The sequence below is a fragment of the Tachypleus tridentatus genome, chromosome 10, assembly GCF_004210375.1.
Source record: "Tachypleus tridentatus isolate NWPU-2018 chromosome 10, ASM421037v1, whole genome shotgun sequence".
Taxonomy (NCBI): Eukaryota; Metazoa; Arthropoda; class Merostomata; order Xiphosura; family Limulidae; genus Tachypleus; species Tachypleus tridentatus.
The window spans coordinates 38,264,860-38,289,663 of NC_134834.1; the positions used below are offsets into that span (position 1 = coordinate 38,264,860).

At 36.0% G+C, this 24,804-nt stretch overlaps 1 protein-coding gene across 2 annotated transcripts in view; it reads left to right on the plus strand.

Annotated features, from left to right (window-relative positions):
• The first annotated feature begins 14,391 nt into the window (after positions 1-14,391).
• Positions 14,392-24,804, plus strand: part of LOC143229083 (cytoplasmic polyadenylation element-binding protein 3-like) — a 50,935-nt gene continuing 40,522 nt past the window's right edge. Inside the window, exons 1-2 of one of the 2 annotated variants that reach the window (XM_076460869.1) lie at positions 14,392-15,824; positions 16,290-16,407. In XM_076460869.1, the coding sequence (XP_076316984.1) occupies positions 14,511-15,824; positions 16,290-16,407 (1,432 nt within the window). In that variant the 5' untranslated portion in view covers positions 14,392-14,510. The remainder of the gene's footprint in view (positions 15,825-16,289; positions 16,408-24,804) is intronic. The other variant, XM_076460870.1, reaches the window with a different exon arrangement.

Genomic DNA, 24,804 nt, shown 5'->3' on the forward strand with positions numbered 1-24,804 from the left:
TACTCACTCTATTCACATTTTTATACCTTTAATATGTTATAGTGGCTATGAGGTCAATCAAATTGACATGTAGAATTATGACAGAGAAAATAATAGATAAAATATAATGTTTTCTGAGAAAAAAATAATACATATTTAGGGTTTAGGGATTATGCAAATAGAACTTGAAAATTTTCAGGTGAAGAAAACCATTTTAATATGAAAATCTTTTTACACTCAGAACAGCCAACACCTTGACACCATATATTATATGGAGAAAGTTTTAGTAAAATAGTTAATGAAAAATTATAATGTTTTGCCTAAAAACGTTGAAAAAATTACATGAAGATAAGCCAAATATTTTAAAATTTATAGTATGACTGTGATAGTCAGTTGGGTGTGTGTGTTTTCTTTTTTAGCAAATCCACATTGGGCTGCCTTCAGGAATCATTTACAAAGACGCCTTATACTTTTTTGCATGTTATAAGGTATTACTTTTCAAAGTGATTTACATAAATTGTTTGCAGTCTAAATATAGATCTCGCCACCATCCAGTGACAAAATAATATTACAGTATTATAATGATGTAGAACTGAATACCCTCTCAACTCATTTTTCAAAAATATAATTCTCTCTTACATTTGCTTTTGGATTATTCAAAACAGCAGAAAGAGCAGATTATTCTTGACAAAATATGTGAAGAGGCAAACTTTCTTGGTGCTCTGAACAGAAAAAGTGAATTAGATAACAGAAATGACCCATAACATTTAGTTCAGTTATTACATAAATTCAGAAATTCATTTTTTGTTACATAATTAGTAAATTTGTCAGCTGTTGAATGCTTTCTCTTTTGGATTTATGCTACCATGAAAACATGCATCAACCAATATCATACAGACAGCAAAGAATCATTTGGTTTTTCAAAACTGTCTCGGTATACCCATAGTTGATAAAAAGTAAAAATGTAAGCCCACTTATTACTTTTCAGGAAATTATTGATTCCTCTTTTAAACATCTATAAGTGCTTATCTATTCTTACTGTATATTAGAAAATTAAAACTGGCTTTATTAGATTTTAACCTTTTTTCATATCTTAAAACTTGTTCCCTCTTGTACTGTTGCCATTAGAAAAATATGGATGGCCTTACTCATTCTATTAACCCTCTGCTAAACTTTCTTTTAGGTAAAAGGACTAAAACTGTATGTGAAATTCTAAGTAAGGCATGACTAGTGCTTCATAGAATAAAAGAATTGCATATTTCTCTTGTAATTAACAGGCCTATAAATACATTGAAGTTTTGTTAGTTTTACTGCTAGCAATAAAACACTGTGTAAGTGGCTTATATAATTTCTATGCAAAGACCCCAATCTTCAATCATGTTCTTGAGTAGGTTCCTATCTTCATTAAACATATGATCAAAATTATACATGTACTTTAAATAAAGATTCTTTGTCCAACCTTTCTGTAGTTCATAAAAACAGTTAGAAATTCTTAAGCATTTAGCTCTGTGCATACAGAAGAATCAGAGTACATGCCACAACTAATTTATGGTTACATTCAAAATTTAAACTTTATTATCAATCTGCATAAATAAGCTTGGCATTAAAATGTAGTTTATAATTCAAAGTTTTATATTGTCTAAGATTTACTTTGAAAAGGAAATATTTAAATAACTTCTCAGTTTTTTGTTTTTTATATTATATGATGCGTCTTTGTTCAGAATTGCCCATTTCTAGATTTTTTTTCTTTTCTCCCTGGTATGATCTTTCTGAGTGTTTTGACAATTAAATATTTGTACAAAAAGTATTGGTAAACCAGAATAAAATTTTCAAATTTCCAAGCTTTTTGCTCTCCTGAACCACGTGCCATACCCATCCCCTCTCAACTCATTTTTCAAAAATATAATTCTCTCTTACATTTGCTTTTGAATTATTCAAAACAGCAGAAAGAGCAGATTATTCTTGACAAAATATGTGAAGAGGCAAACTTTCTTGGTGCTCTGAACAGAAAAAGTGAATTTTATAACTTATTTATCAAAAAATGTAATATCCATTTAGGAGGCTCCAAATAAAATATAAAAACTATAAGATAAAAAAATATTTTTGTTTTTAATATGAAAATCACCTTGCATCAAGGCTTGTCAGAGTCTGAGTTAGACTGAGTTGATAGGTTCACAGACAAATCTTTATTAGAAATTTAGAGTTTTTCTGTACAATAGACTTTTCACATTCATAAAAGCTTTTCAAATTTTGTGATGATACATATAATAAATTAAAAATGACAGTAAACATTGACTCTTCAGTATGGCATTTGTACAATGAACAAACTTAAACTTGTGTATATGGGATTAATATCATCTTTAAAATTTACCATTTATGCTTTATCAATATCATTAATGTAAATAACTAAGGAAAAGTCAAGCACTGATTTTTATGGCATTCCACTTGTGACAAGGGCCAAGATTGACTGGACTCCATTAATAATATTTTGCTATATCTCAACCAATCATTTGATAGTTCATTTAATCTCTTGTAAAACAAATATCAGAAGATTTCATTATATTTTTTGTGATACCTGTCACTTGGTGCTACATTAGCAGAGATGCCAACTATTTCAAATGATTGAGCATAATGATTGTAGACAGAGCCCTTTCACAGTTTTAATCCTTTTAGATTTGCCAGAAATAAGACAGTTTGGTGAAGGAGGCCTCTTTTTTTTCCATCTTGTGAACGATTGCATTGGTGTTTCTATGCCACTTAGAAAACAAGAAATACCCATCTACGCGAGTGCTGATTGGCTGACAAGCACTAATGACGTAACTATGGATTATCTCACTTATCCAGTATGGAGAAGCACTGCACTCAAACTATTGGTAGACGTCGGAGATACAAATATTTTTTATTATTTCAAGCACAAACATGATTATCACAAGTAGCCATTTGGACTATGTCTTTTATTTATTATCAAAATTTATTTGTATCTCACTAGAAATTTTCTTTTCACCCCTTTCAAGCCCTGGGGGAACAATTTATCGCTTTATTCTATAGGCCTATATAATATATAATAATTTGGGAGTTGCAACAAGTCGTAATATTTGTCTGTATGAGTGTATAGTTGTAATGTATACACCAAAATCGTAATGATTACGCTCAAATCGTAATGGTTGGCATCTCTGTATTAAATGTAGAAATTTCTATGTTATTAAAACTCCGAGTCTCGTATGGCCTTGTGGTTAAGACATTTGACTCTTAATCTGCAGGTTCCAAAACCAGCCACTGAACATGCTTACCTTTTCAGTCATGGAGTGTTGTAATGTTATGGTCAATCCCACTATTTATTGATAAAAGAATAGCTCCAAAGGTGATGGTGGGTGGCCTTCTCTTTAGTATAACACTCCTGTAAAATGAACGGCTAGAGCAAATAGTCTTAGGGTAAATTGGCATGAAATTTAAAACAAACCATACCAAAATTTTACCTCCTGTCCACTATCTGAGCAGCAAGCTCCAAAACTTATTATGTAAAAATTTGGGGTTTAATCTCTGTGTTAGTGTTAATAACAAGGAAACTACATACAAAAATTGTTTTTACCCATGTGTATATAAAGGCATTTTATTGGTTGGTTGGTTTTGAATATTCACACAGTGCAATGTAAGAGTTTTCTGGGTTAGCACTCTAATTTTGAACTAATAAAGGGAAGGCAACTATTCAATTGCATCACTTGAATGAGTTTTAATCTGCAAAACATGAGTACAAAAACTTGAATAATGATGATAAAGATTTATACTTACACATTTAAATGAAAACTTTTTTTAATTTAATTTGTGTGATGTTTTGATAAGATGTATTTTGTCAAGTAATAACGACCATATTGCAGAGGAACTAGGCTAGATATAATTGTGAAAAGTTCTTTCTTTATTATAATTTATCTAATACTATCATTGCCAACTCTTTGTTATTTTAATTAGATAGTGAGGTTGTACCATCATGTATAATGAACTCACAGTCCTCAAGTATGAAGTGCAATTTTGGAACAGTGTGATGCTAATCACGGGTTAACAGTCAGACATTAACCACTAGCCCAAATAATTATCTAAATCATGCACTTGATTTAACTTAATATTCTGTTCAATGTGCAAGTTTTATTCATTTGGTATATATTCAGTTCCCACTTTACGAAACAATTTCAGGAGACAATTAGTTTTTCACTCCCTTGTAAGCACAGAACTGAGTTGTTACACTAGGACATCACACAAACTTTCTCACAAGAAAATTGAAACTTCATACATGCTGTTTTAAAATAGCAGCCTTTTCTGCATTCAAGTCAGGTGATACAACAAGAAAGAAACCTTCCCTTACCTTGAAACAAAAGTGAACTTCAGAAACGTGGTGATATGCATGAATTAGACAATCAAGTCTTATTTTGTGTGCATGTATATAACTCTTAGAAATGTGAAGATTACATGTCAGAACTACAGATATATTTAGAAAGAAGAGGTATAGGTATAAAAAGATTACTTCACTTCAAATAACTAAGGGCAACTGAAATGAACTCAACTGAAGTACACATTTACACTTCTGTGAACTTGAACTTGGATTGTATTAGTGTTCAATAATGATGTGATTGTGTACAAGTTTATGTCCAGTCTCTTGTGTTAAACTTAATTTAAGACAGAGGAATTCAGTCAACAACTAACTTGTAATTATCCACTTTGTACTCAATTTTCACTGAGAAAAGTTAGTGAATCTATGACTACCCCAAAGTAAATAGGAAACTTAGTGCTGTAATCACAGATTCTGGTATTTTAGAATGTCTGGTTTTAAACATGAAATTTTCTGTGATTTTCCAACCTATTGAATTATTAACACTTCACAATCAAGAAAACAACATTCTCCACAAAGTAGAGGACTTATGACTAGAAAGAAAACTCAGTTGTTGAAGGTGATTAGTTGTTTGAATTGTTGGCTATAGAAGACGTTTTCTCCTGGACATTAGAATTTTGCCAATGCTGTGGATAGAATACCAAATGTATCACTGCAATCTCAGCTCCAGAAAGGAGGAGAGCCACTACATAGTACAACCAAGTGAGGAGGTACTTCCTGGAAGCTTTAACCTCTAAGACAGAAAACTGAAGTTTATTCTTGGGTATTGATAGCAGGGTCACTATAGGTTGAACTTCATACAGCCAGGCAGACCAAGCAACATAGCTTGACGAACTGCACAGCAGATGTAGAAGTCCCAACAACAAGATTTAGCTGCTTGTATTTCTGTTCTGGAAAACTAACGGAGCCAAAGTTGAGGTTGGCTATTAACTGAAGAATGTGAGTTGATAGCTTGTGCTAAGAGGTGTAGTAATCAGCCTTGTTATAACAGGACTGTGCAGAAATTGTTACATGTCTATAAATATACGAGGATGAGCAGTGAAGTTCCTTGTTAATGTAGTAGTGACCAAAATACTTGCCATGAGTCAGATGTTTTGAGTGAAGTTACTAGCTCAGTCAGTTAAAGCCAACTTCATTTCAGCATATGAGATAGGCCAAATGAAATTGGAGAAACACATTTTTGACTGTATTTTGGTTCTGTAACAGGAATTTTTTGGAATGAAAGTTGGTGGTCAGGTTTTGCTATGGAAAGAATTATGTTCTATTGGAAAACCATCTGCTGTTGGGAAGAGTGGACCAAACAACAGTACAGCATGAATGTGCACCTCGGAAATGGTCACAGTATATTCATGTGCATACAGTTTGCGTTCCATGGTTTGTTATGAGCAAAGTATTGTGTGTTTGTGTCTTTAATGAGGCTGTAGAGTAAATTCATGAGACATATTAATTATTGACTAGAAAGCAGGAAGCACTGCCATGGACAGTGGTATGTCCACAGAAATATGAGATATTGGTAATGTTTGCAATTATGGACATGTGGCTATCCAACTTCTCTCTGGACTGAAGTGTGTGCTTATATAAACAGTGGTATAATTTCTTGGTCACATTGTGAGGTAGCAGTGTTATAAGGCATGCTACAAGGATTGCAACATTTAATATTAACTTCAACCCATGAAAAAGGAAGAGGTATGAAGTCTATGGGGCTTTGCATCATACTAATGATGCTTTATGGCCAGTTTTCTAAGAATACTTTACAGTTGACTGATATCACTGAAGCTAAGAGACATTTTAGATGAACTGAAAAGTGTTATCAAGCATTCCTGTCTCTAAATTAGGCTTTATTGGAAGCTCCAATGTTAGCATATCTACAAGACTGTCAGCTTTTATTGGATACAGACACCAGCTATAGTACAATTAGAACAATGTTGTAGTTTCAGGATGGAATATGGCATGTTATTGTATATGTAGGCTGCATGCTCAATAATTTTGAACACTGAAACAATATGATGATAAAGGAATTGTATGAAGCCATTTTTGCACTATATATGTACATATATGTGGTATAAATTACCACTTAACTTCAAGAAAATAGAATGTAGGATTGTAACTTTGCAGAAGTATGATAAACTACTTACAGTCATGTGAAAAAATTGGGACACCCTACGAAAGCCTGTGAATTTTTGTAACATTTTTGGATATATAGATATTTAATCTCAATTTTAACAATACTGAGAAATTATAGGAATATAACTAAACAATTACAACTGAAGAAAAGGCTTCAAGATCTATAAATGTAATTCTACAAAAATGCATATTCTAACTGAGGAAAACGTTAGGACACCCTAACACCTAATAGCTAGTGTTACCCCCTTTGGCTGAAATAACTGCAGTGAGACGCTTCTTGTAGCCATCTACCAGTCTCTGACATCGGTCTGAAGAAAGATTGCCCCACTCCTCAATGCAGAATTCTTTCAGCTGTGAGATGTTTGAAGGATTTCTTGCATGTACAGCCCATTTTAAGTCACCCCACAATATCTCAATAGGATTAAGATCTGTGCTTTGACTCAGCCATTCCAGGACTCTCAGTTTTCAGCCAGTCCTTGGTGGATTTACTGGTATGTTTTGGGTCATTGACGTGTTGCAGGGTCCAGTTCCACTTCAGCTTTAATTTTCATATAGATGGTCTCACATGATCCTTAAGCACCCTCTGATACACAGTAGAATTCATGTTGGATTCTATGATTGTGAGCTGTCCAGGTCCTGCTGCAGCAAAGCAGCCCCAAACCATGACACCTCCACCTCCATGATTCACAGTTGGTATGAGGTTCTTTTCCTGGAATGATGTATTTGGTTTACGTCAAACATGTCCTCTGTTCTGGTGTCCAAATAATTCAATTTTGGACTCATCTGTCCAAAGAACATTGGTCCTGGTCTTTGTCTACATTCTCTCTGGCACTTGATGTTTCTCTTAGAGAGCAAAGGTTTCCTCCTTGCACACCTTCCATGCAAGTTAAACTTGCGCAGTCTCTTTCTGATTGTAGAGGCATGTACTTTCACATCAACAGTAGCCAGAACCTGCTGTAGGTTCCGTGATGACATGTTAGGGTGTTTCAAGATCTCTTTTAGCATCTTGCAGTCTGCTTTTGGGGTGAACTTGCTTGGACGACCAGACTTGGGTATGTTGGCAGTTGTTTTGAAAGCCCTCCACTTGTTGACTATTTTCTGGTCAGTGGAATGGCTGATTTCAAAATCTTTTGGGATCTTTTTAAATCCCTTGCCAGACTCATAAGCTACTACAATTTTCTTTCTGAAGGCCTCAGACAGCTCTTTTGCTCTCATTTTGAATTTATTTACAAGAAAGAAAATAGGACAAAAAGGCAAGACACGAAATATGAACAAGCGAACAACATTAAATATATACAAACATGAATATTTACAAATGATAAAAAACAGTAAATATATATAAACATGAATAAAAAAACAAATAGATACAAACATGAATATTTACAAATGAGAAAACCCAAAAAACATTAAAGATATACAAACAATAATATGAACAAAAAAAAACATTAAATACATACAAACATGAATATTTACAAATGAGAAAACCCAAAAAACATTAAAGATATACAAACAATAATATGAACAAAAAAAAACATTAAATACATACAAACATGAATATTTACAATTGAAAAACAAACGAAATATGTAGAAACACTAACATGTACAAAAACACGAAGCGAGAGTGGAGGAAGGGCGGCTCAGAAGCCGATCTCAACCCGACACTCCACTAACGCACAAAGGGGCGAGACTTCCGGCCGCCAGAGATGGTGAAACGTCCCGGAACCCAGACGCTGGTAGTCCGCCTAATAGTCGGAATAACAGTCGATACCTGGCCCGACCCAGCATCGAAAAGTACGACACCAGAGCCTGCTCAAAGACCAAGTTGTTCCGAGCAAGCCAGATTATGTACTTAAAGATGGTGAGAGTATACTGAAAGGAAAAGGCCAGGAACAGGGACCGGTACATAGTACAGGATGGTCTCAGCCGAGAGTGGCGGGACCCGGAAAAGGCCTGCAACCCTTTCCCAGATCTCTGCCGACGTCAGACAGAGGACCAACCTGTGCAAGACAGACTCCACTTGGGTGTGATACACGGGACACAACTCAGTTGTACATGAGTTCCACAGGTATGTACGCTCCCTCACCGGCAGGATATTATGCACCACACGCCATTTGAAAGCCTGGAGGTAGCGATCAACATAAAGCAGCACAATGCGGCCCCAAACAACGTCCCACGGCAGAGCAGGGTGGTGTCGCTCGATACTGTGGGTACATTTGGGGACCAGCAGGCGGTAGAGGGAACGGCAGCCCGTCGGTACCTCGGCAGACACGGTACAACACCGCCGAATTGTCGCAGCAACGTCGACGTACCAGGAAGGAGGGTCAAAACACATAAGTGTCTGCAGGTTCATAGGAACACCAAAGAGCCTGCACCCCGTGCCGACCAAGAATCTCACTAGGTGGCAACAATCTGACCTTCCCAAGACAGACAGCGAAAGGTAACAGACAGAAGAAGGGAAAGACACTGGGTCTGGACACATGGGATGCCCAGACCACCACTGCGAGGCGGTAGCATCAAGGAGTGCCGAGATACTGCCTCAGACTTGCCACCCCACAGGAAAGCAAAAACACGGCACTCGATGGCCCGGGCAGTCCGATCATCCAGAGGAAGAACAGTCCCCAGGTACCTCACCACCTCCACCTTATCAAACAGGTTAACAGGCAGAAGCGGTAATTGTGCACTGCTGAACCAACACGGTGAACCACCCCTCCAAAGCAGCCCCAGGGCCCGCGAGAAAACGAACCCCGAAGCAAGTTATCGAGGAGAGGGTCCAATCCGACCAAACGGGGAGTCGGCAAATATGGCCCATTTGCCAAATTCCCGCGCACGAGACTTGGGGATATTCAGCTGGGCGGCATTGGCCCGAGAGTAACGATAGACGACGGCCAGCGCTAAACCTAATGATGCGAGGTTCTCAAGGAACAGGTTCACATTGTCCATGTGCGCAACATTCGTTACGCACGAACCCCCCGGCATCTGCAGGCTACACACCGAGACCGAGTGGTACAGATGAGAGAGCAGGCACTTGATAACCAACACATAAAAAGTCGAGGACAACAGGCAGCCCTGTAAGATGGGAAAGGAAGACGTCAGGTACCCGTTAACCAAGAGCCTGCTCGAAGCAGTCGCGTATAAGGCTTGCACATACCAGACAAAAACTGGAGAGAGGCCACACCTCCCCAGAACGAACCACAGAAAGCCATGATGAACTCGATCAAAAGCTTTGCTCTGATCGAGGGACACAAAGACAGCAGGGATATCCGATCCATGATGTAATGGAACAGGTCCTTGAGAAGCACCAGATTTCGTTGGGTACTTCTGCCCTGCACGCCACAAGTCTGAGTGCAGCGGACCGAAGAAGGCATGATTTCACCCAAACGGGCACACAGGACCTTAGAAATAATCTTCGCATCTACGTTCAGGAGAAAAATGGGCTGCCAGGAGGAAAGATCTTCTGACTGGTTGGGATCCTTACAGATAAGTGAAATTAGCCCGTCCCAGCCACCAGGCAGTCGTTAAACAGCCTGACGAAAGAGGGTCCAACAACATGCCACACGTGGTTGTAAAATTCCACTGGCAGCCCATCCAGCCCAGGACAATTACCGAGTGGCATGGACCGAATGGCTAACCAACATTCACCCAAACTGATGGGTTTCACCAGCTGGTCGTGAAAGGAAGGGTCGAGGGAGGGCAAAAACCGAGTAATGTTATCCCACAACCCCTCGTCCACGGGTGAAGCCGAAAATAAACGGCGGAAGTAGCCGAAGCATGCGTCCAGAATGTCAGACGACGATTGACCATTCTCCAACACTAGACTGGAGATGTGTCTGGTCTTAGCCATCTCCAGTGCCTTGCACAGTGGAACTCTGGTGGCAGTTCTGGGATCGAGCGACTCAATCAGACTAGAGACACTCGCTGCATGAAACAGTTTGGAATAATCCAAATCGATATCCTGATGGAGTGTCTCAATGTTCGAGAGGACCCAATGATCCGTCGTTTTGTCACAAAGCAAGGCAGCCAAGGTGTCCTGCTTACTCCACAAGGCCAGGGGGCGGGCCCGCGAAAGCCGCATGGCAGCTTACCACAGCAAGGAGACACAGGCTTCTTTGAGACCCGGTGACAGACTCGACAGAACAGAGCTCCCGATCAAGGGCAAGCAAAGCGTCTCCAACCTCATCCTCGGCAAGGAGGGAGACATTGGTCCTCCACACACTGGGACACCAATAAACGGGGGCAAAATCCCAGAAAGTGGTGAGAAACGCCCAATGGTCAGACACGTAAAACGAGACATCCCCAACCCGATGAACATCAAGGCAACAAGAAACGCCCTGACGGGTCCAGGTAGCCACAAAAGTAGACCCATGTAGCACACGTCAGACACCGGAAAAGTCGAAATCCGACAGCACTGCACGCAGGACTGCGTATAATGATCACCAGAAAGAGGATCACCCCCAATCTTGTCGAGGTGAGATTCCAAAACGCAGTTGAAGTTGGCACCAAGGACGATATCAACCTGTGCAACCATGAACCTGTCCAAGCCCGAAAAGAAACTATCCCCCTTCCCGGTCCAGGCAGGTGCATAGACATTGACAAGCCGAATCTTACGACCCCCAGCAACAACATCAACGTACACCACCCACCCATCAGCATCACTATGTGATGCGAGGATGGTCCCATTAAAATGCGGGTGGAAGAGGATCCACACCCCACGCGAACGTGTTGTGCCAAACGACCAGAAGGCACGGACAGGGTAACGGGAGGGAAAGGTAAAATGGTCCCTCCGAGAGGCAAAATGGGTCCCCAGCAAAAACATGGCATCAACTGCAAAGCGTTTGAACAGGAAGAATGCGTAGAATTGCTTAGCAATGCTAAGCATCCCCTGGATGTCTAAAGTAAGGCAGGAAAAACCCATCGACCATTCAGAGGGGAGAAATTAATGATGCTGCTGCTTCGACAGAGGTGACGGAGGCAGAGGGACTCTATCCCCTCCTCACAGCAGCGGCTGCCGACATCCGACCACCACCGCTGCATACGACGGATATCCGGACCGAAATCCGACAACAAAACGGGGCTGCCCCCGCATCTTCCCACTGTCCTCACTCAAGTCAGAAAGGCAGGGAAGACTGGGGAAGTCCAAAATACTCAAAAACGATATAGGTGACGGCAGCTCATCCAATGTCGGGGTCTGTGCCTTGGGGAGGGAGCCGGAACAACCACCATCCCCTTAGCCAGCGCCGGGGTCCCTCAGAATCATGGTCCAGTATGGTCAGGTGGTTAAGGCAATTGACTGGCAATCTGAGGGTCGCGGGTTCGAATTCCAATCACACCAACCGTGCGGCATTAAAATTTTGGCCCGGCATGGCCTAGCGCGTAAGGCGTGTGACTCGTAATCCGAGGGTCGCGGGTTCGCGCCCGCGTCGCGCTAAACATGCTCGCCCTCCCAGCCGTGGGGGTGTATAATGTGACGGTCAATCCCACTATTCGTTGGTAAAGAGTAGCCCAAGAGTTGGCGGTGGGTGGTGATGACTAGCTGCCTTCCCTCTAGTCTTACACTGCTAAATTAGGGACGGCTAGCACAGATAGCCCTCGAGTAGCTTTGTGCGAAATTCCCAAACAAACAAACAAACAAACCCTCAGAATCCCCAGCTGCAGCATCACCAGCAAGGGAAACCTGAGGCTCCACGGAGTCCTAGAGCACCCCCACTGACCCATCCCGAACAGAGCATGGCCGGATGGCCGTGGCCATACCGACCTACACGAGACTGTTCACACATACACACGGAACGGCTGCGAAACAGCGCGAACACGACACAACACACGGCTAAGATATACAGATAGAGCCAGACACGATACAGCATACGGCCAAAGACAACATAAACACCCGTGACGAGCACGGCAAAGAACGGCACCAAAACCCATTCAAAATGCAGAGCCTCGAAGTGGTACGAGTGGGCACTTCGACAGGCAGGAGCACATCCAACTAATTGTCTGAGGTTTAAATTTGGCAAGCCTCATTCACAATGTTGAGTAACGATCTTCTAATCACGTGCACCTGGTGTGATACACCTGTGTGTGAGTTGAGCTATTTTAGGTGGGTGTAAATATGGGGGTGTCCTAACTTTTTCCTCAGTTAGAATATGCATTTTTGTAGAATTACATTTTACAGAAGATCTTGATAAGTCTTTTCTTCAGTTTTAATTGTTTACTTATATTCGTATAATCTCTCAGTATTGTTACAATTGAGATTAAATATCCATTTATCCAAAATTGTTACAAAAATACACAGGCTCTCATAGAGTGTCCTAATTTTTTCACATGACTGTATATGTATGGCTCAATACACCAGATATTTGGACAATTTGCATCTTACGTTGTATTGAGATTTTCAGAAACAAAAAAGAGAGATCGAAACGTCACTCATTCCTACATTTCAGGTTGATACAATCTCTGCGAAACTTAACGTATAATTTGGCTTTTAATTTTCTAAAAAATTAGCATAAGAACAATTCGTTAAATTTCTGAAACAAAGAATATTGTGTAAAACTTTGCGTACGTTGTAAAATAAGATCAAAGAAGTCACTTTCGAAAATGTGTTCTAAATTGTAAGCGTGAAGTAGGATAAAATTAACAATACACGTCACACTCTTGTCAAATTATAAAACGTACTGGAACATGACTGAACTATTGTTATGACGTTTAAATCGATGAACATTATTAGTGTTTAGTTCATTCTTTATAGGAACGTGCCTTGAAAGTCAGAGTTTATGTTAGCACCTCGTAAAATACGATGGAAATATCGAATTGTAATACACAAAAGGCATGTTTGCTTTCAAAGAAAATTTGTAAATATCATACATTCATATAACTTTCTAATTTAGTGGAATCAAAATTTGTCATTTATAATAAAAACGGGAGTAAGAAGTTTGTTTTTTATAAGTGTATTTCGTAGAAAAAGTGTAAAACATTCAAGTGGTTGTATTCGATAAGGTAAAAATATGTCATACAAGACATTTTTAACATTAACCTCAAATCAGAGCAAGGTATTTGCTAAAATTCAACCTTCTAATGAGTATAACTAATTAAATATACTTTTTTTAGTCTCTTTCGGATAAAGATTGGAACTAATTGTTTTGTCATTTTGCTGTTACTTCTTGTATTGGCCTGGCATGGCCGAGCGCGTTAAGGCATGCGCTCGTAATCTGAGGGTCACGGGTTCGCATCCGAGTCGCGCTAAACATGCTCGCCCTCCCAGCCGTGGGGGCGTTATTATGTGACGGTCAATCCCACTTTTCGTTGGTAAAAGAGTAGCCCAAGAATTGGCGGTGGGTGGTGATGACTAGCTGCCTTCCCTCTAGTCGTAAGAGGGAAAATTAGGGATGGCTAGCACAGATAGCCCTCGAGTAGCTTTGTGCGAAAATTCAAAACAAACAAACAAAACTTCTTGTATCATAGCAAATTACTCGATGTTCCCGCAAGTTAACTTACTAATCAATTGGTTAGCTATGTTTAGGAAGTTATTCCAGAATAATAATAAATAAAAAAACAACCGATGACACATTTGTGTCATTAACTTAAATACGTTTTAGTAGTGTGAAAGAAGTAAACACTTTTAGTGGCAAAAAGGGATATTGTTAGCCAAACAATTTATATTTTAACATATATATATATACACACACAAATAAAATATTGTACTATAAAGTAATTCTAATTTTAATACTTCAAATAGGTTTACTATCATTACAAAATTTGAATTTTGCTTTTATTCTAACTAAAAAGTATTATGCATTTATATTTTAAAAATAAGATAAATACAGTGTGAAATGACAAATAATACAACATGGATCATATCACACATTTAATTTTGGTTGTAAACAACATTTGCGCTCTAGAGGTCGTAGCATATTCTGGTAACTATGCTGCACTGCGTACAAGAAGGAGGTACCATTTAACACTTGGAGACGTGGCTAGGGAGAGATCGAAAGCGAAGAAAATAGAATCTCTCTTATGCAGGAAGGGACTTTAGGTAATGGGGGATTATAGCTTGGATCTTTCATCAGCTGTAAACCACATATCACTTAGTGAGGCTAAGGAAGTTACAAATAACATATCTGTGTTGTTTTCTACTAACGTTAAGCTGAAGCCGGCAAGTGATCAAACCGGACAGACTGGTTCCGGTGAATCAAATGATGATAACGATAACATAAACGTTACAACATCTGGTAAGCCAACGGGTAAAACAGATATTTCTAATGTTAATATAAAGCAAGTTACGTCTGAAATTGACATTACAGAGAAACTAATGTTTGAAAAGTCTAAGTCTCTTGGAAATGTGGAAAGTGAAAATGGTATTTCTTACACCAGTGTTACCGGGGATACGTGCAACTCTACAGCAGATGACGGTACCGTAAGTAGTAAAATTACTCAGCATACGCGGTCTCAGAGCTACCCTCAGAACTTGTGCCCTCTTTCTGAGACAGAAATCAAAGACTCTAGGAGAATTGATTCCAAAAAAAGTGCAGATGGGTTTGCATTTCCTATAATGCAGTCTAATGAAAATACAGAAATTCTTTCGAAAGACTGCTGCAATATAACAAATGGTAGGCCTAATAGTTTACCATTGAAAAATGGAGAAAATGATAAATTGATATTAAGACATGAAACATCACCTATATGTACGGCAGTTCCTACTACAGTACCCCAAGAAGAAATCTCTCCACAGCATGACTTTACTGAACCATCGGCCCCTTTTATAATGCCAGCTTCCACAAATTATTGGGCATTTATTGGGCAGAATTGTGAAGAGTTTCTTAGTGGAATGCACAACATCAATGGTAATTTTTCAGTACAAAGTTCTCAGTTAAGTACTACACCAAGCATAAATCATATCAATTCAGTTTTAAGTGCTGGTTTAGGAAATCAGAGCCAATCTGTAAACAGTTTCAGTAATAACTTATTTCCTCAACAGTACCAGTATCAAAGGCGAGCAATTACTGGTGCTCACAATTTTGGTCGGGTTAGGCATGAAAGTCAGTCTTTAAACCAGGGATATTCAGAATGGAATAATCCATCACAGACATGGTCTTTACCACAGTCTCGTAATTCTGTACTTCCATGTACATGGAATACACCAAGCTTGGCAGCAGTACAGAAGCAGTCCATGTCTAATACAGAGTCTTTGTTGAAAAAGATCCCAGTTTCGTGTGGACATTTGCCGACTTCACCGTCCAAGTTTCGGAGGAACTTTACATGGCCTTTTGGCTGTTACGCTGAACAGCAAGATTTGCATACCAGCTTACAAGAAGATGATGTAAGACAAGATACAACCCTATTGCCTTTTCAGGTATGTTTTAAAATTATTATAACTTTTAAATCACAGTTACTTCTTTTAAAACAAATAAAGTTAGTAGTTTTATAACATATTAGTGAATGTGTCAGTTGTGGTTGTTTTGGTGAAAAAAAGAAGTTATGTTGCCAGTTGTAGAATTGTAGATAACCTTTGATCATAAATTATTCTTAAATCCTGCAAAACATGTTGGATGTTATGGTATTTAGTGTTCAAATTATGATTAAAAAAAAACAACACTAAACATCCTGAAAGCAATAGTTCAGTTTATTCAGAAAACAACTTTGATATGTTGATGTACATGTAGACTTTACAAGTCATTGTCTAAGCAAGTGTATGTATTCACTTCTAAATGTAAGTTATAATTTTTACCTTGGGCTAATTATTTGGTATTTTATCTTAATTGTGTAAAGCTTGGGATAAATACTCGTATATATGTAATTATATAATTATTTTTTCTAGGATCGTCAAATATCTGGGAGTTTAAACATGAGTCCATTGGATCGACTTGCTTATCCACTGGAACAACAAATTTTAGAAATAATGAAGACTGTACAAGTAGATGGCCAAGAATCTAAAGGTATTGAGATAATATTAAGTTTGTATTACTGTGCTAGTTTTAAGTATTTTTAAAATTTTATGGCTAGGTATTTAAGGTGTATTTTGTATTATTTATAGAGGAAAGATCATAATGTGCTCATTCACCTTCTTGTATCTTGCCTTTTTATATTTTTAAATGTTAACTAGTCAAAAATGTATGAGAAATTCTCACTAGACTAATAAGAATAATGTAAAAGATATATTAACACTGATAAGAATCCTGTCAGTAAAAAATAAAACTGTTGTTTATTTAGCTCATGTAAAGTTGTTGTTATGTCATGATTTTTTGTTTAAAAATTTTCTATAAAAAAACAAGATGTGCAGGTTAAGTGTTGAGCAGTTGTCAGAAAGATCATTGTATGAAAGCCATCAGTGACCAGCTGTTGAGAGTTTAGTATTTATTCTACCCATTCTTGTGCAAATTAAAACCATGATGAGAGAGAATTATTAGGACACGTTATGCTATTGGATAAACCACTATAAAATATAATATGTAATTCTTTAAAGAAGACTGCATAAAATTTTTCTCTGCTTATATAATTTCTTTTGTGTTTATTATGAGCATATTAGTAAGCATATTAGCCTTACTAATTATTTGTACAAAGAGATAATTAACTTCTTTTGACTGATATCAGAAATACACTTAGTTTTATTAGATTTGCTACTAAGCATCACACCATTACCTCAGTGGCTTGAGTGACTTATCCACTATTAGGCCAAGAATGTTATTTTTATACTTGTTGAGAGAATTCCCACTTATATAACTCTTTCCTGTCTAAATGGATGTATTCTGCCTCCTAGAGCAAAATTGCACTATTAAATAAAGAAAGTTATAAAAAGAAGTTGTAATTCATTTTTCCATGCATCAAAAACAAAACCTTTACTCAGGGCTTGGTAGAAGGAAAGCCATAATAATTTTGAGCAAATCTGAACAAATCTGTTTGTGTAACTTGAAAAAAAGTATAGTTTTATTTTTAGACCATCACTGTTTGTCAGTGATACTTGTTTTGACATAATGAGCTTCAAGAAATCATAAGTTGTTAATTTAAGTGTAAAGAAAGTCCTTATACTATTCTTTTCTAAAGTAAGCTACTCAAAGGCTTTCATTTCAAAAGGGATTTGCACACATGTTAGAATAAAGTAATAAAAAAAGCATAGCCTAGTGGAATATGGTAGAAGAAAATGTTCTTGTGAAGAAATTCTGCTACAATTACAGCCCTAATGTTTTCAAGCTTTTGAAATAGTTGTTATCCTTTTGTATTTGAATTATCATATTGAGGTATGATAAGAAATTTGAGGAACAAGATGTGATAGACTTAGTTAAATCTTGACCATATCAAGCTTTATTTCACCAGTAGAGCTGTTGTATTAGGCTTTGTTTTTATTTAAATGTATTAGCCTACGTAACTGCTTGAATGGGAAAATAAATTAATCAGATGTAACTGTAAAATTGTATAAATATGTTTAAAACTTATATATAACAAATGGAACCTTCTGATTAAAAGCTAGCAAAAGTCTTATAATTTCAGTGTGGTAAAGTTATTGTCATTGTATTCTAGTTATTATAAACACAATGAAATAGCTTTCATTATTTTTTTGAATCAGAGGAAATATAGAACATTTTTGAAAGAATTTAGGAAAATGTAAAAACAAATAATTTAAAATCTACAATAAAGGTAAGCATTTAATTTTTTTCTAAAAAATGTCACAGTAAAATCAATCAAAATGACTGCAATTTTATACAAATTTCACATTTAAAAATGTGCTATTTTAATTTCAGAAGCTACATAACCTGTATAAGTTAATTATAAAGTTAGAACATAGTTTTTCCACAGTGTAATGAAATGCATCATAAACAGGTGCATTGAAATGTTATACTTGAGCCATGTAGAAGTGTATGTGAAATTGTGATAAGTTAAAGGATGTATTTTGTACTTGCTATATCTAAATATTTGTTCAGTTATAAAAGTGATCAGAAATCATTCTGTGGTTTCTGAATATCTTCATCAGAGCTAGATGTAAGCAAGAGTTTGTCTTCAGCAAGTTACTAATTATGTTTCTGTCAGCATCATCAATATATGTAAAATGCAAAGCCTCAACCAGTGATCTTTGGAGCACTCCATTAGTAACAAGGGCTACGTTTGACTGAATAACCTTAACAACATTTTGCTTTCTTCCGTCAAATCACCCTATGATACAGTTAACTAATTTTTAACTAAATCCTATATGCCTGTTTGTTACATTATCAAATGTTCACCAAGTCCACACCTTATCAATATTGAGATGATTTATAACATGCATCTAAGATATAATAGATTAGTAAGGGAGGAATTCCTTTTGGTGAATCTGTTGCATTTATTTTATTGTTCACTAAAGGATATTTTGTAAAACTTATATTATCAGACTTTCTAGAATTTTTACTACTACATAATTGAACAAAACACAGAAGTAAGGTAAAAAAAGAAGTTGAGATGTAAGTGTTAGAAGTATTGTATTTGATATTATTGATTTATAATCCACCACAAGTCTGAATGTGCTCTTTTCATTGGTATGACAATCAAACATGCTCTCCCTTTATCTAGCCTTTCAGTGAACAGTGTTTAATACAACTTGATTTTGGAAGTCACTTCAGCATCCTGATTCTAACAATTTGCTTCACAAATGAAAGAAATTATTGATGATAGCAGAGTATTGGTTATTTGGACTCTAAATGCTAATTTGCCAATGATAGTGAGTGCAATGGAACATACATTGGAGAATGGGAAGAAGACTTGTGACAAGAATAAAAAAACAACAACATAAAAGACATTATCAAGCTTATGAAAAGACAAACAAAATTCAGCCGTTGCAGAACACATCATGCCAACTGGACCCAAAATAAACTGGAAAAAATTAGAATAATTGACACAGACCAGTTTTGAGAGACAAGTAAAATTAAAGAATCATTTTACATTCACACAATAAAGCCTTCACTGAACAGGGATTCTAGATTAGAGGTGTGAGTAACCAGTGGTTGTCATTGGTTGAATCTACAGAAACATGGATAAACCAACTAGCTAATCATAGCATGCTCTTCACAACCAACCAGAATACTTTAAAGACATACAAAACTATATACACATACTGACCTGAAAACAAAAGGCAGATGACTTTCGAAATGTTATTTTCTACTCTTGTGTTTCAACAACAGGCAGTTGTTGTCCATTTATTTTACTTTCTTTAAGACCCATGATATGAAGGATAAAATAGAGTAAGTATTTTAATCATATGCTTATAGTTCTGAATGAAGGTGTTGCATGATGAAAAAAAAATTGTTAACAAGTGTTGTCTTCATATAACACTTTTGGCACTGTATGTATGATAGAAAGTTCACTGTTTGAATAGACTCTGTGATCCTGAAGTGGTTGATGAACCTTAAAAACCCTGAAGGGATGGTAGCTCATTAGAAAACAACATTGCAGTAATATGATATCCATATTATCACTTGGTCTCTCAATCCAGAATTGGAGAAAGATTTTTTCATGAAATAGTGAGACTTAGTTCACTGAATATCCAGGTTCTTGACAGTTGTAGGAGCCAAAACCATAGCTGCTGTGATGTTGACAAACCAAACAATAGGAGATTCCATTGATGATGGAGGATATACTAAATGCTTTGGGAAAAGAAAATAAATGACTTAAGTATGGTGTGGATGATCCTTATCATACAACAAAATAAAATGTATTCAGCTAAGGCTGAGGAAGGTTACAGGGAAACATTTAATGTATGACACTTGTTTAAGAAGTTATAAGTGCAGGAAGGTGTACTGTCCATTGTTGTCAACAACTGAGTATTGTTTCTTAGCCTCTTTAACCACTAATGTTTCCCAGAGGTTTAGGGCATGAGATTCTTCAGTTTTTGAATCACAAAGAGGACAAAAAGCACTGTGGTGTTATGTGCTCTTGTAGTAATTCTTCATTGTAGAGCTTTTGTTTCTATTCAAGTTTAAAATGTTCACCACTGTTGTAAATGTTGTATGGCTGAGTAAAAGTTAACGTAAACAGACTTAATTTCAACAAAGAATTATTAGCTCTCCTTTACATCAAATAGTCCTGTATGTTGATGGTCCACTCTTGGGTATGGGAAAAGGTTATCTTTACATGCTTGTGGTCATTGACTAATTTACAGATTTAAGCTGGCTGGAGCTTGAGTAGTCTATACAGTCCCTGGCTCATGCTGGTTGAGCACTGGATAACCCAGTTTAGAGTATCTTAAGGGGTCTGAATGATCAAGCATTTCATTTTAATGACCATCATTTCTCTGAATTGTATAAAATATTGGTTGTTGTGAAGATACTCATTTCGACTTCTCACCCTCTTATTTAATGATTTTATGGAAAGAGTGATAAGACTGTCAAATGTATTCTTGCTGCATTTATTAAATCAGACTGAACTGAATGGGATTAACATTTAGATTACATCATGATAGCATACCATGCAAATGAGCAGGATCAGAAGGTTTTTATGAATATGTTGATGTTCAGCCAAGAAGCCTTGTTGGCATGATACATGGTCCTTGTTCTAATGTGCATACCCCATGATGTTCACAAGAATATATGGAGTGGTGGTTAAAGTTTGTTTACATGAATCACACCTGTTTGTACATCAATAGTGAGGAAAGTCATCATGCATCAGATGTGTTATGATAAAACAGTGGAGGAATGAATGTAATACTTTATTCATTAACAGTTTGTGAAACTGAAAATGATAGGAGTTTGATAACCCAATTGAAAAGGGCTTTGTGACTTTTCAAAGTTACCAAGGGATTTTTATAAATGAAATGTATGAGTGGCAAGAGTTGTGTGGAAGGGGTAACACATAATCCTCATGTCTTTTGTGATGTAAAAAATACTTGCATATAGTGCAGCTGCTTATGGTATTTAACATTTTTTTACATAGTCCATGTTCTTTTGATGAAGCATTAGCACTTATTGACTTGAAATAACATCATGCGTTGGCTGCTATTGACAATTTGTAATTAGAAGCCAAAAGTGATATTGCTATTGTCAGGATTTATAGGCCTGTTTTTTAACAGTAGGTGCCTGTGACTTGTTCACAATAAATTTCAACAGGAAACAAACAGCAACACAGTTTGTTTTTTTTAAATAATATATTAAAACAAGTTAAATGTATATAGAAATTTTTGTTACACTGTTGTATCCAGGGTTTTAAATAATTGTCTTATTTTCATTGGAGTCCACATAGGCTGGTTCATTTATATTAGAATACAATTCACAGGTTCTCTGTTCTATTATTACAATACAGTCTGTAATAATTTACTTCAAAAATTGTCACTATATGCTCTTTATTGCTAAATTTACAGCTGTAGATCTAAAAATAATCTTTCAACATTTAGACATTCTGATGTAATAATACATAATTAAAATGTTAAAAATTTAGAAAGTCATAGTAATATGACACAATGACATAACAATCACACTACCTCATAAGAATTGAACATACATGCTACACAATGTAGGATCCAAAAACAATTACGTAAACAAACTTGTCATAAACTCTTACTTGTAAAAATAACTAAATATGACACCCATGTTATATAAACTTACTCATGTTTTTCATTAATCAATGTGTGCATTACATGCTGGGTTGAGAATATTGAAGGTTGGGAAATGTTCTGTTTATGTCATTCTTACTTCATACCTGTGAAGCTATTGTATATGAAGATGATAATTTTGAAATGTATAATGACAGTTGGGCTACTCAAAATAAGAGAGGTGTTGTGGCTTATCTACAGTACTGGAATCTTTTGAATCCATTCTTTATATAACAACTTTGCAAGATTCCTTTGTTTGAAAGAAGCTTCTGTAAATTTGCAAGGTTCAAGCAAATAAACCTTGTTTGTTAATAAATAACTGACTTTACTGAGAGTGAACATAGATGATTATTCACATCTTAGCTTCATGAAAAGCAGTAATATTGTAAACAAACCTAATATTAATGTTATGTCATGAATTAGTCAATGACAAACCCAACACGTAAATGTGGAATATAGTTCCATGAAAGACTGCTTGAAGAAAACAGTAATCATTTCTTTTCTTGACCACTATTAGTAAAACTGTGCTTCAGTCTACCAGATATCTTTACGTTACTGAAACATTTTCACACTGACAGTAAGTTCTTGTTCATGTCATCATTTGGCATTTCTTTTCCACAGATTGAATAATTACCTGAAGTCTGAACAAACCAAAGAAAGACTGAGTGCTGTAGCTTTAACACATATTCATTATGACACAGGTATCAACAGTGAAACTGTATGTAAATTATTCATGGAAAAAAAAAACCCAGAAGAATGGAATGTGCTAATATGTTATTTTAATAATGTATATATGTGTGTATATTGTAGCCAATAATTGAAACAACTAATATACTGTTCTACAGAGCTGTATAACCCATTCACTGTGACTGTTACGTGTAAGGTTTCTGAAAAGATATTCTGTTTGCTGCAACTGGTACACATTTGAATTTTTGCTTTTAAAATTCTCACATGAGATGTTGGATCATAAAAGTTTGGGATAATGTTGACAATTGACATTCCTCTATATGTTGTCATACAATAAGATGATTATTTCTATCTTCTAAGGATCAGCTTTGCTCAAGATATCAGAGGCCTTAAGAGCTGGAATCCAAATTACTTTATGGATTTACCAGATAGCATTGACTCTAAATTAATGCAGTAAACAGAAAAAAAAACATTTAGCAGCTGCAGTGAGTGAGTCAAGTTAGTAATGTAATTTAACAATTAATAAATATTGCAAGTAGATAGTACTGTACCTTACTATAATAAAACATACATATTTACTCTAATTTAAATTTAGCTCCCATGCAGTGTTACAACAGAATGATGTTTGTTAACTTTTCATTGGATGTTTGTAGATTTTGTGTGAACAGCTATGAAATTAAGTTATATTTCATGCAAAATTGCTTTCACATTTGCTGTAATAGCATCTTTTTTTCACAAATTATAAAATACTTTTAAAGTTTTTTCTTCTGGAGGGTTTGAAGTTTATTTCCTTGTTCAGAGAGACCTAGATGAATTCCTCTACTTTTGATATTGTGTATATGATGTCTTGAATATTTATGGTCAAGTATCTGACTCATTGTGAAAGTTGTATCACTGAAATATTAATTATCTTTTTAACAATTGTTTTTCTGTTTTTTCTTGTTTGTTTTTTTCTGTTTGTAGTTTTACTGAAAAAGTATCCAGAGTGTTTATGTAAGATAAGACTGAAACTGTAGTAGTGCAAGACAAGCAAACAAGTACATGTATGAACACGTACACATTGAACTTCAGCTGTTGGTTATACATAGATGCAAGAAGTAACATGTGATGAGAATGATATACATATACCCAGTATTGATATGTACACAAACTGGATGACCTTCCAGATCTACCCGTACATTAAGGCGTAAACAAAAATATCAAACAATAATACTGTGTTCTTCCTTTACTCCAGATATCATAAAAACACAGTTTTGTTTGATAGTTTTGTAGTAATTGAATCTGTGGAAACTATATCAAACATAATTGTATTTCACTTGTTATAAAATTAATGCATAAAAAATCAGTCAGTACCTCTTATTTAACTTTAATGAAAATGTTGTAAAAACAGTTATAGCTATAAAATTATTGAATTACATTGAAAATGGTTTTACTATTTTGTAGTAATATTTATCTATTTAGCTTCTAGTAATTGGTTCCCTGCAAATACTAATACCTGTTTTGAAACATTTTGAAATATAGCTTTAGTAAAACCAGTATTTATATACCCAATACATTTAAATTTATATGAAACCAAAAATGTAAATGTTTACTTTTTAAACCTAGTATATTAGTCTTTAGATTTTGTATAGCTCTATTTTCATATTGTTAGTGATTGCAGTGTGCCTGAAATGTGTTGAGAATGAGGAGTATTAGCAAAAGTAAAAGGTTACAGATATTTCTACAAGAACAGCTTTTGGAACACTTATTGGTATGAAATGGTTATTATACATTTGAAGGTATTGACGTACCTAAACTGAGTGATGTTCTTGCAATTTCTTTCTAAGCAAATTATTTAAACTTTGATAAAAAAAATTGGATGTGTGATTTAGTGATACATTGTATCTAAGAAATAAATTCTCTAACAATTTTATTTTTGTATTCTGAGGGAAACTTTCTAAGTTTTTAGAAAGGTAAGTTTATAAAGTCTTAAAAAGAATGGACATGTGAAACATTTAGTTGTCAAATTTGTGAACTAGAAGGTTTACAGTGTGATTTGTAGCTAGAGGAACAATCCAAGAAATGATACAAATAGAGTTTACTTTGCATCATTCCTTAC